Source organism: Varanus komodoensis, unplaced genomic scaffold, assembly GCF_004798865.1.
Source record: "Varanus komodoensis strain SLA01 unplaced genomic scaffold, ASM479886v1 scaffold24, whole genome shotgun sequence".
Taxonomy (NCBI): Eukaryota; Metazoa; Chordata; class Lepidosauria; order Squamata; family Varanidae; genus Varanus; species Varanus komodoensis.
In genome coordinates this window covers 3,889,412-3,906,717 of record NW_025335641.1, presented here as the reverse complement: position 1 = coordinate 3,906,717, position 17,306 = coordinate 3,889,412, and the positions used below count along the sequence as shown (strand labels likewise).

At 41.9% G+C, this 17,306-nt stretch overlaps 3 protein-coding genes across 4 annotated transcripts in view; 1 reads left to right on the top strand and 2 right to left on the bottom strand.

The window, feature by feature from the left end:
* Positions 1-3,250, bottom strand: part of SPATA1 (spermatogenesis associated 1) — a 35,961-nt gene extending 32,711 nt beyond the window's left edge. Inside the window, 1 exon segment of the mRNA XM_044432241.1 lies at positions 3,036-3,250. Within this exon segment, the coding sequence (XP_044288176.1) occupies positions 3,036-3,250 (215 nt within the window).
* Positions 237-16,853, bottom strand: RPF1 (ribosome production factor 1 homolog). Of its 2 annotated transcripts, XR_006414949.1 has the most exons (10): positions 16,646-16,853; positions 15,807-15,863; positions 15,010-15,090; positions 14,232-14,327; positions 11,211-11,364; positions 10,347-10,429; positions 10,079-10,260; positions 9,868-9,994; positions 7,740-8,074; positions 237-247 (listed from the first exon to the last, which is right to left on the bottom strand). XR_006414949.1 is itself a non-coding variant. In XM_044432447.1 (9 exons), exons 1-9 carry the CDS (start codon positions 16,823-16,825, stop codon positions 8,033-8,035), a joined length of 1,002 nt encoding a protein of 333 aa, XP_044288382.1. In that variant the 5' UTR covers positions 16,826-16,853; the 3' UTR covers positions 7,683-8,032. The 2 variants fall into 2 exon arrangements, 1 of the variants encoding a protein (XP_044288382.1); XM_044432447.1 differs by lacking the exon at positions 237-247 and having other exon boundaries at positions 7,683-8,074.
* Positions 3,074-6,538, top strand: GNG5 (G protein subunit gamma 5). The gene is made up of 3 exons (XM_044432448.1): positions 3,074-3,329; positions 4,887-5,041; positions 6,296-6,538. Exons 1-2 carry the CDS (start codon positions 3,249-3,251, stop codon positions 5,010-5,012), a joined length of 207 nt encoding a protein of 68 aa, XP_044288383.1. The 5' UTR covers positions 3,074-3,248; the 3' UTR covers positions 5,013-5,041; positions 6,296-6,538.
* Positions 16,854-17,306: the final 453 nt, after the last annotated feature.

Here is a 17,306-nt window from a genome sequence, read left to right as displayed (position 1 = left end):
TTTCATATATCTTGCCATGTTCTAAAAATGTTGGATTTTAAACAGAGACAACACTGGGACAGCAAGAGACTTTTGTTGCTAGTGAACCTGAAAACAAACTGAATGGATCCAAATGTTGGCTAACACAGTTGATCCACCCTTTCATTTACCTCAATGCAAGTAAATATCACCTTAGTAACACAGTGTATTGCATAATCAGTGCCATGTAACTGAGATTTGCTTTAATAATCAAAGATCTATGTTGAAGCTTTTTACTTGCATGGAGATAATTGCCACATAGAATAAAAACAACATGTATCTCATTGCTGGGCAGTGCAATTTAAACTGTGAAAAGGCATGCAGCAGGAGTCCTTATAAATATATGTGAATTGCACTAAGAACAATAAAGAATCAGTATGTGAATGTGCTTGTCTTCCTATTTCCTTCTCTTTTATAGTAGGTTAATATTAATGATACAAATATCTGATGTGCTTGGCATTGCCTAAAATTGAAATTATGTCTATATAAATATGCATATAGTTAGCATGAATAAATAACACCCAGTCTTAAACAAAAGACGTTAAGCAAATTTTGTGGATGCTGGTTTAGTCATTGGATCATATTGTCCAATTTTTTAAATGGTCCAGACTGACATTGCAGTGTCCTCTTCATTGTGATTGCTCTGGTCCTACTCCTTTATTGGCATCTTTTTCTTAAGCAAGAACAAACAGCACAGGGAATTTGCACTGCTGCAACTGTAGGCACCATACCATTCACTCTCTGCTCAACTCAAGATGGTTTTCCTGGTATAGACCTATTACAAGACTAGAATCTTTAGGTGAGGCCTTCAGTTTTCAGTTTCTGTCTTCCCATCTGGCACCAACAAAAGGCATTAGTCTGTGCCAGTGCCCTCTCTCTAGCATGGCCTCCCCTCTGAGATGCACCCAGGATCATGTGCTTTCAATGATTATTAAAATGCATTTGTTCACCTTGGCCTTTCCTAACCATTAACCCATTTAAATGCTGTTATATTTTTAATGAAGTATTGTTATGTAATGTGTTTTGTGCTTCTTTGGGATTCTTCAAATGGGAAGACAGATACACATGTTCTAAAATAAATAGATTGGGCAGCTTTAGCATCATGCATCACTCCTAGCCTTTCGCTTTCCACTTTTTCTGTACACTACATCAGTGGGTGCTATTTTATTAATTTCTTACCCTTTAATTTAAAAAGCAGAAACAGAACCGAACAGTCCTACCAGTATTTCTAAATGTAAGTCTTCCTTGCTTTTGTCTGGCCATGTTCTTGTGCTTTTACCAGTAACCAGACACTTGGAATTTTAACAGACAATGCTTTCCCTGGCATGGACATAGATCAATACAGAAAATGGTCTGTTGTTGTTTGTTTGCCTATCAGGCTGCGTATAAAAGTTCTATATGGGAGCGGGATTCAAGACCAAGTCTTATTCTAGTCACTTATTTGAGAGTGCTGAATCCAGTAGAATACAGATAGGATCTAACTGCGGGCAGGAAATAGTTAAACACATAATATTCATTAATTGTGATAAAGTGCTAGCAACCTGCTCTCCAGAAAATTGTGGCAGAAAACTTTCTACGTGGCCGGCGAGGAACGCGTGAGGCTTGCTTTCGGCGGGGGGCGAGAGTCCTCCCCGGAAAGCAGCGCCGCCCTTCTCGGCTGGGCTCTCGCAGATGCCCGCCCAGCGGCCCCTCCAGCCGGGCTGAAGCGGGCCGGCCGCGGGCAGCTACCCCCACCATGCCCGTTGGTGGCGCAGGCGGGTCCACATGCGGTAGCGGCGAAAACCAGTGAGAGCCAGTGAGGTGTAGTGGTTAAGAGCATGGGACTGGGACTCAGACAATCTGGGTTCGAGTCCCCGCTCGGCCATGGAGCCAACTGGGTGACTTTGGGCCAGTCACAGACTCTCAGCCCAACCTGCCTCACAGGGTTGTTGTTGTGGGGATAAGATGGAGGAGGAGAATGATGTAAGCTGCCTTGAGCCCTTTGTAGAAAAAAGGCAGGATATAAATCCATAAATAAATAAATAAATAAAAACAAGAGGGAAAGGAAGAGAAATGTTGAAGTTTCTCAGAGTTAGCGGCGGGAAGTTTTCGGTTCTCTTTCACGTTGTGCGTTTCTCTTCGCTTGGCAGGAGCGTCCACCGCCCATAGAAAACAACAAAGAAACTCAATTTAACAATAGCGTGTTCACGCACAACAAAGGATCCTGGGGCACCTTATGGATTAACCCATCGTGGGAACAATCTTATGCACGTTTAGACAGAAAAATGTCATGCAAGCCCCTTTTCCTATCTAAATGAGCAGGTGAATGATCCCCTTTTCTTGTTATAAACCTCCGGCTGGTTTACGTCAGAATAAGGACACAATCCTAGGCATGCGTCTAGCAGTGTGGGAGCAGTCTTATAAATTTCAGCATTCCCCAGCCAGCCAGCTGGATCATGCTGGGAGTACTAGACCCGTTTTTATCTAATTAATCTTTAAGGCATCACACGACTGTATTGTTTTTGCAGCAACAGACTATTGTAGCGATAGACTAATGCGATTCAGATAAAAGCTGCTGGTTTCTTCCAAATCTAATTGTGTTTCGCTTAAGAGCCCATTCACACCAGGCCGTGTACAATCTATTTTTATTATCCTTCATGCTGTAAGTTTGGGGAGGAGCTGAGAGGGAGGGGGCTTGTAAAGCCCTGCGATGCAGTCCACAGTTCGTATGGCAAGTTATAGGCTGGTTTGAGTTGCCACGTAAAAAAAACATCCGCCCTCACTCCACCCGGTCTCCTCACCTTGCAGCTAGGCATAATGTGTTTATACATTGCTCAGTTCTATAAAGAAAACTTGAGTTCATTTGTAGACACACTGAGACTGTCACTCTTTAAAAACTTTTTAAAAACCCTACGTAGCACAAAGAACTAGGACCTTAGTTAGGGAAGGAAAGCACTCGCCCATCTCTGCCAGGACAGTTTAATAGGGTTATCCCAAAAACCGAGTTTAGTCCATAGCTTTCAGCAGGACGCCCTCACTTCCGCTCGGGGGAGCACCGGAACAGACGGCCTCGAAGAGGAGCCCGCCTCTGAGGGCTGCGTGCGAGTCTTCCAGTTGCGAGTCTATGGGCTGGCGAGTGAGCAGCGCCGGAAACTTGGTGGAAAGTTCCGAGAAGCTCCTTCGGCGCGTCCGTCGGCCTCGCCCGCAGCTCTTTTGCCTTCGCCACGCCGCGAAGCGAAGCGGTGGCGACCATGTCCGGTTCCTCCAATGTAGCGGCCATGAGGAAGGTGGTGCAGCAGTTGCGCCTCGAGGCCAGCGTGAGCCGCGTGAAGGTGAGGCGGGGGCGGGGGCGGGGGCGGCCGGGGACAGCGCCTTGGCCGCCATTTCCGCGGCTCGGCGGGGGCCGCTCCCCCGGCGTCGCGTTGAGGGCACGAGTGATGCCTCACGGGGCCTGTGCGTGAGGGCGCTGTCGGAGCTTGCGGCCCTCGGACTTGTGAAGGAATGGTGCGGAGCGCCGTTAGGCATGTGCAGAGTGCCGTGCTCTCATCCCTGCGATGAATGCCAGCCGCAAGCAGCCGAAGCTGGGCGGAAGACCCCTGGCCAGGGAGGCGCCGCGCTGCAGCTTCTGATCTTAGACGGACTGGCCGTTAAACACAGCCTGAAGGAGCTGCTGGCTTCCTCTTCGTCTCCACCCTGTCGCCACCCCGTTATATTTTCCTTTTCTTGGCTCTGGCAACCTGTTTTTCTTGCAAAAGCTGGTGGTGGCTCGGGATCTTTTCCGAAAAGAAAGGCATGCTTTTTTAAACAAGGTTTTTGGGGAGTTTCCTTTTCAGCGGAAAGAAAGGAGGTATAAGAATCATCAGGCAAACTGACTTGAAAGTCCGCCTGGCGCAAAATGGGGAAGTGTGTTAAGGCCCGAGGAAGTCTGCAGAAGAAAGCCCGTTCAGCAGAATGTTTGTTGCGTTGTGTTTCCGACTTAAGCTCGCAGGCTTCCTGCATGGCGCTAATTCCCCGGGCAGAATGGATGGAAACACTATTCCCGCAGAATTTAAGCACTCGAAGCACTTCATATGCACAATCCAGTGATCTTTTGAGAACCTCCATGATAAGGGCAGGTAATAGCTTTGAGAATAGTTATGATCTGAAAGCTCATATTCAAAATCGCTTCAACTGCTGTGACACTTTTCTCATCCTTGTACTCTTACATCCCATTCCATTATGGGAAATCTGTTCAATCTGTTATTGCAGTAGGATTGTGCAAATACTATATCCCCAGGCCTCTGTTGTTCCCTAAAGGGAGAGATTCAAAAAGCAAGCCGGTTTTCTCAATAAACTGTATTTTCCCATTTACAGACTATGTATTTGTACTGCTCTGTTTAGTAGTTATGGAAAAGCTTGGTGCTGGAGGACCCAGTCTCAGTCCACTAATGTTAGTAGGCAAGGCCTGGAAAACACTGCCGCCAGTGAAATAGACTGTCCCTCTGACCCAAGTAGATCTATACATGCATCCAAATAAGAGACAATTAAAGCTTATGCATCTTCACTTGAGAGACAGTAACAGAATTCTTGCAGGTTATAGTCAAACCAGCCAGCATGGTTAAAACGTGGTGGACTGGGAACCTGGGTGATGTAGGTTTTAGTCTTTGCTCAGCCCAACCAACCTTACAAAGAAGCTGTTGTGAGGATAGAATGCAGCCATGTAAACTGCCTTGGGTTCTTATAAAAGGCAAACAAGAGGAATGTAAATGTAAAATACTAGTAATATAGTCAGTTTTGTAATGCATGAAGTTTGGAAAAGAATTATCTTGATTCATGACTGTCCTAAATGTCTTAGCCCATCAAGTTAAATGTAACTATTTGTCTAAATATGGATTTATTTATTTTTTTAGGTTTCAGAAGCTGCTGCTGACTTAAAGCAGTTTTGTCTGCAGCATGCACAGCATGATCCTTTACTAACAGGGGTTTCGTCAAGTACAAATCCATTTAGACCACAAAAAGTTTGTTCATTTCTCTGATTTGGTGATCTTTATTGAATTGTTTAATGGTAAGCTCTTTCAAGCTATTTTATGACCTTTGTTTTCTTAAAATGTTATGTCTTCATATCTTATTCTACAGAATTATAGTAATAGTTCCCACTTTCCATGAAGCAAGACCTAAGGTTCTTTCTGGGCATATGATGAATAGGATTGCAGTCTGTTGCACCTGTTGCTACTTAAATAAGTTGTTGTGATTCACTGATAAAATAATTTATAAAGCAGTAACTGTTTTAGCAGTTGTAGCAAAACACTCCAATGTCTTGTGGCACCCTAAAATACTTTTAATTATGGCATAAGCTTTTGTGAACACTATTTTCATACAGAAGTGCTGACCTGCTCACAGATTTATATACACATGCAGGAGAGGGACACATAAACCACGACTAAGCAGAATTGAAAAGCAAAAAGTTCAGCTAATAAAAATTACCTGAACAGTTGCCATTCAAAAGAAACTTTGTTTAGTGAGAATTCTTTTGTGTTTCTTGCATTCAGTTCCATCTGACCAGAGAGAGGTATATAAGTCTTAACAATTTAAATGTGATACTTTATTTTTCAATTTATATCCTGCCTTTTTCCTACAAAGGGCTCAAGGCAGCTTACATCTCCTCCTCCATCTTATCCCCACAAGAACAACCCAGTGAGGTAGGTTGGGCTGAGTCTGTGACTGGCCCAAAGTCACCCAGTTGGCTCCATGGCTGAGTGGGGACTAGAACCCAGATTGTCTGAGTCCCAGTCCCATGCTCTTAACCCCTACACCACACTGGCTCTCTATTACTATTTATGTAATTAATAGTTTCCATTAGTGTTATTGCCAGAATTATCTGGTCTCTTAAAGCTACCACATAACTTTTAAATTATTCATAAATGACCAATTCACAACTGTTTAGTCTGCAATATTTACAGAATTCTTAATTCCTACACAAATTGAGGCTGTACTCTCAAATACATCCCCCAGTATATACTGTTGGATCTTGTATACACCCAAATGGCTTATGATTGCTCGATAAATCCATACAGCATGTTCTCTCAGTCATAGGAGATGAAGGACAGATGAAGTTATACTCTAGGACTCTTTACCCAGGAAAGCCTGATGACTTTCTGTAACTAAAGATAAGGTGGTTTCTTCAGAGAGATTTGTATGCATTTGTGTTCGGTGTATTGCAAAGTGCTGCAGAAACTTAGTTGGATATCATGTCAAGTTCTGGAAACAATTTGCAGCAAATTCACACTCACCTTGGAAATCATATTTTTTTCTCTTTCAGATCTAGCAACTTTTCACAGCTGTTGATGGATGTGATGAATATAGAAGTGAACCAGTGTGGCTTGGAAGCTGTAAAGGAACTTTGCATTAACGTGCCAATTTAGAGATAGTAACATTTCTACTGTTGTCAAAACTCTTACAATCTACCTCTCTAAACACATTGTATGCTGGCTGCAGTAACTTCTGTATCTTGAGGGAATCAATTTTATATTCAAGCAATAAATAGTTGACTAAATGACAATAATCTTTACAAGTTGGATAAATAATGTTTAGCATTTTTACAATTCAGGTGCTTTTCCTATAAGGATCCATGTTTTTCATGCTTAGTTAGGAAAGCCAACCAGCATGCTTACCCAACCTTTCAGATGGTTTAAGATCCCCTTTTCTGAATACAAAGTATCTGTGGCCCAGACAGTAAACATTTGTTCTGTGACTGTTCCAAACTGTCCCTAGAAATCTATCAAACTTCCATATCGGGATGAACATAAATACTAATTAAAATAATTGATATTTCCTCAAAATGGCACATTTTACCACTAAATAATTTACAATTAAGTGATACTTACATTTTAGGAAAAGGAGTACTTTCTTTAGATTGTTTTAAAAGTTAGTTTTGAAATGTGCAGTGCTTAAAATAATTTTTTACTTACTGAGTGAATTTAAAAATGCAGTTATTTTTGGATAGCTTGTGGGAAATAGGAACTTCAACTGTACAATTTTTCTCTTTTCTACCTCATCACAAAAGATAGTAGGAACTTACTATTGGGTAGACTAGAAAGGTTTTTCATTAAGTGAAAAATTCTTGCGTTTGAAAAGGTGGGGCATATATTCATGTTGAACTATATTGTTCCTTAAGTGTCCTAGAAAGTACTCATTTAACCATATGTGGGGAAGCATCCATGCAGAAGCCATTGATGCAGACTTAGTTATAATGTTAAAACATAAATTGTAAGACTTGCGCTTGTAAGCTTCTCCCTTCCTCTGCATGGTTGCTAGGGGATCAGAAACATTTGCTTCCACTTTCAACTAACAGCAGCTAGGAAATGTGTCATGACCACACTGGGAAGTGCAGTTAATATCAAGTATGACTTATTCAGACAAGCCAGATACACAAACCATAGTTTGTGGTGATTAGCTATATGTTTTGAAACATCCAGTACTGATCTCATGATTTCTTTTTTAACTACTCCTTGTGCTAATTTCCTGAAACTAATGCAACTCTTCATTTTCAGTGCTACTTTCCCGCAAGACTGTATTTGATTTTGCATACTGAAGCAAATTATTTTAGACCTCAAAGCCTACTTTGCTTCTCCCTTAACATTAATAACAATTAAATATTTCTAACAACTGACCTTGAATCTTGGAAAGTGACTCAATTACAGCCTATGCTCTTTTTTTAGGATTTATTTTCAGACTAAAATCCTTCTAATATATAGCATATATACAATTACAAAAGATGGCACTATCTTTAAGAAGACATCTTTATAACCTCTTGGCATGATTAGACAGGAAATGGTGCAGTTTCTTCACACAAATGTAGCATAGTTATGAAGCCACCAAAGGCACTAAAAGGGACAGTCCCTGGCCCCAACTATGAATTCAGTCTGATGGAAACAGCTGTTAGTTTGCAGTTTGTTCATAAAGAGCAGGAATAGTTGTACAGCAACACCATCCCCACTTCTTTGTTCTTGTTGATGCAGTCTAAATCAAACAGCAGGTTCACCTTCTTAGCATATTCTTAAAGATGGAATTTTCTTCTACTGGTGTCCATTTCACGGCGCTGAAAGATAAAGCATTTATAAATGCACTACAAAATGAAGAGCATATTTTATTATCAGACAATTATAAACATTGCTTAGCATTACAGGAATATTTATTGACACTGACTAAACACGATGCTCATACCTCAATGCAATGGATTAGGTAGTCTCATTAAAGTATGCTCTAGTCAAACTGGACTTAGGTTACTGTATAACGGCCCTTAATTAAGGTTACTTAAAACTTAGAACCTCCACTAATAAAGACTTAACATGCCATGTTCTACTTTAGACTCTTGCCAACAGTTCCACTCATCATCGTGCTGATTAATCTGCAGGCCTGAGCTTTTGAAGAACAGGATTTAATAAAGTATTGAAGGATAACTAACAAAACTCTCTTCTCCTTGCCTGCTTAGAATTGAAGAGATTGGAAATACGCCTCCCCCCGGCCCCCAGTAACTTGCACTGAACTTCATCGGGTTCCCAAGCCTATCACAACAAGGGAATATCCATGAATAACTCCAATTCCAAACAGGGATGGGTGACTAGCAGTAGTGTTCCAAGAAGCATCTTTATTGCTCACCACACAAACAAGCCCAAACCTTTCAACTTTAGAGAAGACAACCCCAGCCATGCTGTAGATGCCATCTGCACGAAGGTGCATTTTTGCCACCCGCCAGTCAGACAAATACTAGATGGACAATGGATCATCACCCGTTGTTACAGACATGATGGCCCTTGTAAAAACCTGGGGAAGATTTTTTAGAAGAAACAGAACCCACAATGTCTTGCTACCCACCACACAGTTTAGTTCCAGCCTTGGCTAGAGACAGACATGGGGATGGCAGAGGCACTTGAGATGTACATTGACTACAGAAGTAACCCTCAGCCTTTCCCTGCACAGCAGGACAGAAAGGTTGAGGCTTGTTCTTTAGTTTAAGCAAGGGTAGTAGCACTACTACAAATGAGCCCTAGCTACCAGTTTGGAGCCAGGGTCCTTACAATTGCTGAACCTCTGAACTTTCCACTGAACCTCTGAACTGTCTACAAGGATGCCCACCTGTACTTCCAAACCCAAACACCAAGCTGAGTGAAGGAAGCAGGAGCTTGTTGCTAGCCTCATAAATGCAGCACAAAATCAGGGATCCAGAGCCCTAACTGGCATTCTACTCAGAGTGCTTGAGTGAAGTTTAATCCCAAGTCTAACCCACATCTGGGTTTGCTTGACACAAGCTGAGTTTTGAATATTCAAAACCCACGTGACACATGCTGCATCCCATCATAAAAATTGCCCCAAGTTCTTGTTGTAGGGTTGCCCATCAACAAGACTGGGAATAAGCCCACTGACAATGTGATTGTGCCAAACAGACAAAGTTCTGAAGATTCTGCATGGGTGGTGGGAGTAAAAGTCTATGTAAGAAATTTTGGCTTGGCCAGCCAAAATTTTTTAGAAACATATCTAATAAGAGGGCTTGTGTTCCCTAAGGGATTTTGAATATTTTAAACAGTTGACAACCATGCCATCTGTAAAAAGTTTTGCAGAAATTTCCAGTTACTATTATATAACTAACCTCACTGTATGCATACGCTAGCTGTATGCTTCTTTGGATATTAGCAACTCTTGCTTACTATATTCAAGTGTAACTTCATATTCACCAAAACCAATATAAAAATATCAATTATTTAAAAGATACATAAGGCAAATACTGCTTAACACTATGCTATAAATTCAACTATTATGCAAAGTGCAGTTACAAATCCACTGTGTACCTAAAAAGTTCTCCAATGCTAAGGGATCACAGAAATTTTAAAATACCTTATGAATCCATTCATATTCTCCAAACTTCGAATCAAACGTTCCCTTTTGAAGAGATCTTAATTTCAGGGTAAAGCGTGGACCTAGTTCTTGAATGGCTACTCTTTTTTCATTTTTGAAAATATACCTTTAAAAGATAATAGTTAACATAAGCAGATTTGGCAAACAGAATCAATTCTTAAATTTGTAACAAGAGTTTTCAAACACTCACCTGTGGAACCTGAAAAATATATAGTCTCGTTGATTATGAAATGTGGCTACTTGTCTACCAATGAACTGAGGATCATGAGGAAAAAGAGATGCAAACATGCGTCCAATAGAATGGCCCAGTCGTGTTGTAAAGTTGTTCAGGATTACTTCAGGCTGATGTTTGGTGGGATCTTTCCCTTTCCGCTACAATAAGTGATAAGATATTTTCTTGAATGGTAAGCCTACCATGGTTCACAAGCAGGTAGACTTGCTTGCTGGAATAAACTCACCTTTATTTCTTTACGGAGACGAACACTACTCATCCTAAAATGAGCAGTTGGACCTTCAGGCAAGTGACTTATCACAAGCCCATCTGTTTCAACAAAGTTAAGACGGACAAATTTCAATGTGTGATACAGAGCAAACACTACAACTTGCACTGATGTTGAAAAAACCATGTAATCTCTCCCCCACTCCCACCACTATCAGCTGAATATACTCTTCCACTTTGAATAAAGGAAAGAGAGCAGAAGAAACATGTAGTAAAAGCCAGAGAAAAACTTCCAAAGTAAGCCTGATGCTTGGAACAAGTCATATGAATGCCAGCAAAGAAAGTGACTGTCAAATCTTCTGAAGAAAACTTGTCCTTAAGCATCAACAAGATGCATCCTATTAATATGCAACCAGGACACATGGTTAACAGGGAAGTTTTTCCACATTGTGTAAAGGGATTGAGAAAGAAGAGAAATTATGATACTCCCAAATCAACAGAGCTCTGAGGAAGACCGGAACTCAAGCAACTGTATGCAGAACTTCCTGCTTCTGATTATACAATTTGGCTGGCCTTTAGCTTCTATTGTTCCAATATGGTTAACTGTCTGACTAAACACAGGAAGTGTGAACTGACTGAATAATACCAGTTACTACTTACTTATTTTACAAACCTATGGAAGTTTTCAAAGAATAGTCAAAGCAACATTCAAAATCTCAATTGTGTATTTTATGAGAAACTGCAGTTTCTACAATATGTTTCAGTCACAAATAAGTACCACTGAATTGTTGCTTTTCCTTGTAATTGAACAGTGATGTGGAATCTACTACTCAATAGTAACATCTGACTTCAAAACCTGCATTGTCCTATTCAAGAAGGATACTTGGTATTTTCCGATCTTCATTGACAACTATCAGATCAGTGAAATCCCTTGATATACATTGTGGAATAATTCTCTTTAGAGCCAGTCCTCTTCGATAATAAACATGGGAATTTGGAACACATGTTGATAATTGTTCACAGAACCGAACAGTTCTCTATAAAAAAAAGTGTTTATGCAATACAACCTTAATGGGTCACAGTACTTCAATTCTTAAACTGTAGGAACATTTCTTTGTAATGTACATTTAAAGCGATCTCTACAAAAAGAAAAGCTACCAAAACCTGATGAACCAGAGGAACTAGGTCTTTTGTAGCAAGGATCATATTATGGTTTTGGCTGCTTATGAAAAATTATATGCATCATGCAAGTAGCTCAGATAAATTTGCCCAACTCTGGCTTGTAAGCCCAAATGCATACTTCCCACCAGCAATCAACCCATTAAGCTTGGGCAAAAGCAAAAAAAGAATAATATAAAGCACAGTTAACTTTTCACTCTGTCAAGTTCATCTAAGAGAGTTACCAACACAAGTTGCTACATTATGCTTAACTGAACATTCCTGTGCTTGTCTACCCATTCAACATGGCTCCAGTGCACCAAGTGGTTAGACTACTAAACATATACAGTGGTGCCTCAGCTCACATATGCCTCAGTTCACGATCAAATCGGGCCATGAACAAAAATTTCATAAAAATTTTTACTCAGGACATGAACTCCACATTGAGTGAAGACCGCAATCGTGGCCATCCCCTCCCCCATCTCAGTGGGGAGATGGCAGCAATTGTGCTGGGGGCAGGGAGGGGGGAGATGGTTGAGATCACACCCATCTTTCCTGCATGAGCACAACCGCAATCTTGGCCATCTCCCCCTGCCCAGCATGATCACACCCGTCTCTCCCTTCCAGAGCGCCTGTGTTCGTGCCGATCTCTCCCCCGCAGCGCGCCCGTCTTTCCCCCCGGTGCACCCGCAATTGCGTCCACCGCCCCCCCAGTGCGCCAGATGACAGGAGTGTGCCGGGATGACGGGCGTGATTCCGGTCATGCTGGGGGGGGGGCAGGGAGATAGCTGTGCTCGTGGTGGGGGAGAGATGGCCACAATCTTTGTTGTTCTTTGCCACTTTGCTTCACATTTTTGATTGAAAAAAAAAATAGTTACAGAACTAATTAACCTTATTTACATGGAACCTTATGGGGAAATTTAACTTGGCTCATGACCAATTTGGGTCACGACCATCCTGGAATAGATTACCATATTTTTCGCTCTGTAAGATGCACTTTTCCCCCCCTCAAAAGGAAGGGGAAATGTCTGTGCATCTTATAGAGCGAATGTGTGTGTGCCCAATGCCCAGGATGCTGCTGGCCCGCCTGCACCAAGTGACACCACCTGGCCGGCACGCGCTCAGCGCGTCCTGCTCCGCCCCCCGCTCTGGCGCAGGTGAGAGCTGTGCCGCTCAGGGGGAGCGGTGCGGAGGAGCAGCAGCCATGGGCTTTAACCTGCTGGCCACACAGAGAGACGGACTGCTCACCTCCACCGCCTGGGAAGACCTGCCGCCACTGCGCTGCCCGGAAGACCACCACTGGCACACTGCCAGCCCCACGTAGCACCACCTGGCCGGCACACACTCGGCGCGCCATGCTCCGCCACCCTCCTCCGGCGCAGGTGAGAGCTGTTAATCACAGGTCAGTGTGTGTTTTCAAATGGCAACCCGTCTTTTAATGAAGCCCATGGTGAAGTGATGAGGAATGTGCCTGTGATTATCAGGAAGCTTTCCATGGATCAGTTATCTGTTAGTTGATCAGACACATTTTTTTTAGGATAAGTGGATATTTGAACAGCATTACCTTTGTGTATGAAGTTTATTCTTCAAAGGCTACTTAGTCCACTGTGTGTTTGATTTACCGTACAATATCTCATTTTTTGTCAGATTTTTTCTATTATTTACTAGTAGGGCAGCATGGACATTACTGGCTTTTTTAGATTTGTTACTGAATTGTCTGCAGCAGCTCTTGTATAACTGGTGTAGATTGTGGATTCCTTCAATAATTCCACTACTGACTAAGAAAGTGATGTCAGTGAATGTGAGCAACAGAGCTTCATAAATTCTGACTCTAGTGATGATGAGTTCTATGGGTTCAACGAAAACTAGAAGACTACTCGAACTTTAAAGTCTCTCTTTTGTTAATGACAGTGATGATGGTTCTTAAAGCCACTGTTGACTGCTGTTCACTTTACAAGGTTGAAATACGTTATTACTGTATTCTGTTATAGTTTATTAAATAGTTTAGTAAACCATTTGATTCAGAATATTTTTTCTCGTTTTCCTCCTCTAAAAACTAGGTGCATCTTATGGTCAGGTGCGTCTTATAGAGCGAAAAATACGGTAAGTTCGTGAGCCAAGGTACCACTGTACTGTAAAAAAAATGCCATTTTAAAAAAGGAATCTCATGCAAACTATTTGCAAAAAGTTACAAAGTCTAGATCTAATAGACATTAGGCCTTCATGTTACATGTAATAAAGCTGAAATAAGTTTTTAATCATTGCTTTAAAAATGTGTTTTTACCCCATGAGGGTGGCGTAGAAGCCTAATGGCACTGAAACTGTCGATCAGGAATGGTCAGCACTCCAGCGGTTTGAGGCCAGCCTAGCAGGATGGAGTGAGCACTCATTGTTTGGCCCTAGCTTCTGCCCACCTAGCAGTTTGAAAGCATATCACCTGCAAGTATATATACATATACAGACCACCACTTCCTGGTGGGAAACCTGCTGGCTGCATTAGCGATGAAAGTAAGCACCAGCACTGGATCTGCCCAGATGTGTTTGGTGGAAGATCAGCAGAGAAAAGCCCTGGATGAGCTGATTATAAGAGTTCTGCTGGCCAAATGGCGCTGAGCTAGTTTGCCCCCTGTGGTGCGCTGGCACAATAAAAGGCTAGCAACTACAGGCACCAGAACATCTGCTCTGTGTAACACATTGTAGACTCCCTGGCAATATATGCTTGCTAGCTAGCTAAATACATACATACCCCACGAGGTCTGTCAGATGTTGTTATAAGAATCTTTGGAAGAGTTTTCCTATTGAAGTAGGGTGCAAATTCATCTGTAGCTTCATCCAAAGTAACCTGGAAAATGACAATGATATGAAATCACACTAAATAATTTGTTTCTAAAAATAAAAACTTTCAGACCTAAGACCTAGCAGCTCTATACCAGCCCTTTAAAATTCTAGTTACATTCCTGTACCATCCAACGAGAAGTTTTCTCAGCACAAGCACTAGATATTAAGAAACATGCACCAGGACCTTAAAAATGACTTTATCAGTAGTACATTTTACTGATTCAGGTGCATTTTCAAGATTTGAATTGCTCTATAAAAGCTTTCTTATACCGGATCAAGCTTTTTGTCCATCAAGACCAGTATTATCTACACTGACTGGTAGTAGCTTTCCAGCCTTTCACATCATCTGCTACCAGATTATTTTAACTGAAGTGACCAAGGAATCAACATGGGATGTTCTACTAAGAAATATTCTCTAAAAGCAATAGAAAAGCCTGTTTTATATTTGCAAAGAAATTTTTTTTAAAAAAGCTTGAGATCAATGACTTGAACAGTTACCAATAGGCTACCAAACAAGAAAAATAAAACCCTCAAGCCATTGAACACAAATCCAAGGCCTAGGGTACTTATCAAGCATAAACATGTGCAGAAAAAGTTCAGAATAAAAGATCACGAGGATTTTTATTCAGCATTAGTTTACTTTAAAATGGTTTTCAAAACAGTTCTAGTTTTCCAAAAAGAGCTACCTCTTCATCATTTGGATCAACTGTAGTTTCATCATGCACACGCTGGTTTTCTATTGTCTTTGGTACTGGCTTTGGTGGTGCCTGTAAGAAATAAGTTAATACATGACATTAACTTTGCTGGGGATTCCTTAGAGCCTGAAACCTTTTTGTACTCATGACAACATTTTTATAAAGTGCATTAATATTATTACCCTCATAATGCAGATAAGATGGATGAAGTGATGGTTTACCATCTTAGGTATACAGTCCTATGCTTTCTATCAAAGCATGCTATTATTATTTATTTTATACCATCCAATAGCTGAAGCACTCTAAACAGTTTACAGCAGCACATAAAATGCTATAATATGCAATAAGATACTATAAAATATTTTTTAAAAGCAAAGAGTTGATTTCTAAAGCCATGCTCTGAGCAAAGAAGCAACTTTCCAAATTTTATCTTTTATACTACAATAATCATACATTAGTATTATCACATGATATTGCAAATGAAATATTAAAAGGTCTATTTCTGCATATCTTGAGATGCATTTTACTTCCTATATAATTCAGCAATATAACAGATGAGTTGCATCTAATTATCAAGTCCCCACATTCAATCAACAGTGCTAAAGTTAATGATAATTTTTTTTGTACAAAAAAAATCTTGTTCTTGTATCTTACTACAACAGATAGTAGATACTCCTTGCTGTCTTCCTGTGCATGCATATAAGAGAACTAACTCTGCAAAAAGACCATGTGCTTATTTGTACATAATTTTGTATTGACCAAAACAACTTTTAACCCTAATCCATTACCTTGTCTCCGAGTGCTTCTTGTTCCTTTTTCCTCTTTTTCTTGATAGCTAATTTCTCCTACAGAATAAAGGGTGGGGGATAGAGAAGGAAAAAAATACATTTTAAAAGAATTATCATCTTCTGATAGTTAGTTTTACACAGGGTAACAACTTTGGTCTCCTACTGTTTGGTGTGATGGTCAGAGTGCTGGCCTGGGACTTGTGAATCTTGGTTCTAGTCCCCGGTTGACCATGAAGCTCACTGGGTGGCTTTGGGCCAGTCACTCATTCTCAGACTAACCAACCTCACAGGGATGTTTTAAGGACAAAATGGAGTGGAGGAAAACTGCCTAAACTACCTTGAGTCCCTTCCAAAGGGGAAAAAAGTAGGATAGAAAAGCAATATAATAATTACAGTAACTGCCATCATCCCTCACTCTTGGATGTGATGACTAGAACAAATGCAAACTGTATGCCAAAAATCCGAGGGGCCACAAATTCCCCACCTCTCCTGACAGACTGAGGACACCCATTTCAATAAGGTCCTCTAACAAGCAGCGTGGTCAAGCATAAAACGGAAACCAGGTCGCCTCAACCCCAATCCACCATAAAGCATTTTCCCTCCCAGTCCTTCTCGTACTCTGGTACTCCAGACCCCTTGAAAGGCACAACGCACTTCCTCACCACCCACCCCAGCGCCCTGTAGCATGTGGAGCCCCCCACACACCGATACGGCCGCCGGAGGTCATCCCTCCCTCCTACCCACACGGAACTTCCTCCCTCCTCAGCTACGCGGCTCCTCGAGCTCAGCGCGGCGGCACCGAGGCCGGCCTCTCCCCTCCGCCGCCTCGCCACTCGCACCTTCCTCTGCTGCTGCTTCCAGCGCAGGAACATGAAATGGCGCCGCTGCTTGTTCTTAATTTCGGAGACACTGAACGTCGGCGGGAACGCCGCCTGGACCTCTCCCGCGCCAAAGGCCTCGCTCGGTTTCTCGGCATGGCTCTGCGCTCCCGGCTCCCGCTTTCCCGAACTGCCCGCCATGCTTCTTCCCACGCCTTGACCCCTCACCCTCTTCGTCTTCTTCCTGTGGGGCTTCCGGGAAAGCAAGGCCGAGAGGCCCTGCCAGCGCCACCTACCGACGGCCCGCAGAATCTTCGGCCAGCTTCCACTGTAGGCCGCCGAAAGCTCCGAAGGGGGCAGCGCCACTTTCGAAAGATCATCGTCCTGCCACGGTGGAGTTGTGAAATAACGAAAAAAAAAGGAAATTGATACATCTGGAAATGCAGACAATTTCCAAGGCTAAGTTTCCTAGAATATGCTGTTGAATATAGTGCCGGAGACCCTTTCAAAACTATGTCAGAGTGATTCAAGTATATGACAACAGCAGCAAGAATCACAATTGCGTCTAAATCGAAATCATTGGAGCCCCGGACAATTGAAGAATGGAGAAATAGACTAGCAGAAACAGAAGATCGTTAGAAGAATTCATTGATAAATGGAAATTTTATTATGCTCAGTAAGA

Bases quoted from the DNA above. Each gene is read 5' to 3' on its own strand.
- GNG5 (XM_044432448.1), top strand. From the start codon at position 3,249: ATGTCCGGTTCCTCCAATGTAGCGGCCATGAGGAAGGTGGTGCAGCAG. The intron at 3,330-4,886 runs GTGAGGCGGGGG...TTATTTTTTTAG, and splicing joins CCAGCGTGAGCCGCGTGAAG to GTTTCAGAAGCTGCTGCTGA.
- RPF1 (XM_044432447.1), bottom strand. From the start codon at position 16,825: ATGGCGGGCAGTTCGGGAAAGCGGGAGCCGGGAGCGCAGAGCCATGCC. The intron at 10,261-10,346 runs GTGAGTTTATTC...CACTTATTGTAG, and splicing joins GTCTCCGTAAAGAAATAAAG to CGGAAAGGGAAAGATCCCAC. The intron at 9,995-10,078 runs GTGAGTGTTTGA...TATCTTTTAAAG, and splicing joins ATATTTTTCAGGTTCCACAG to GTATATTTTCAAAAATGAAA.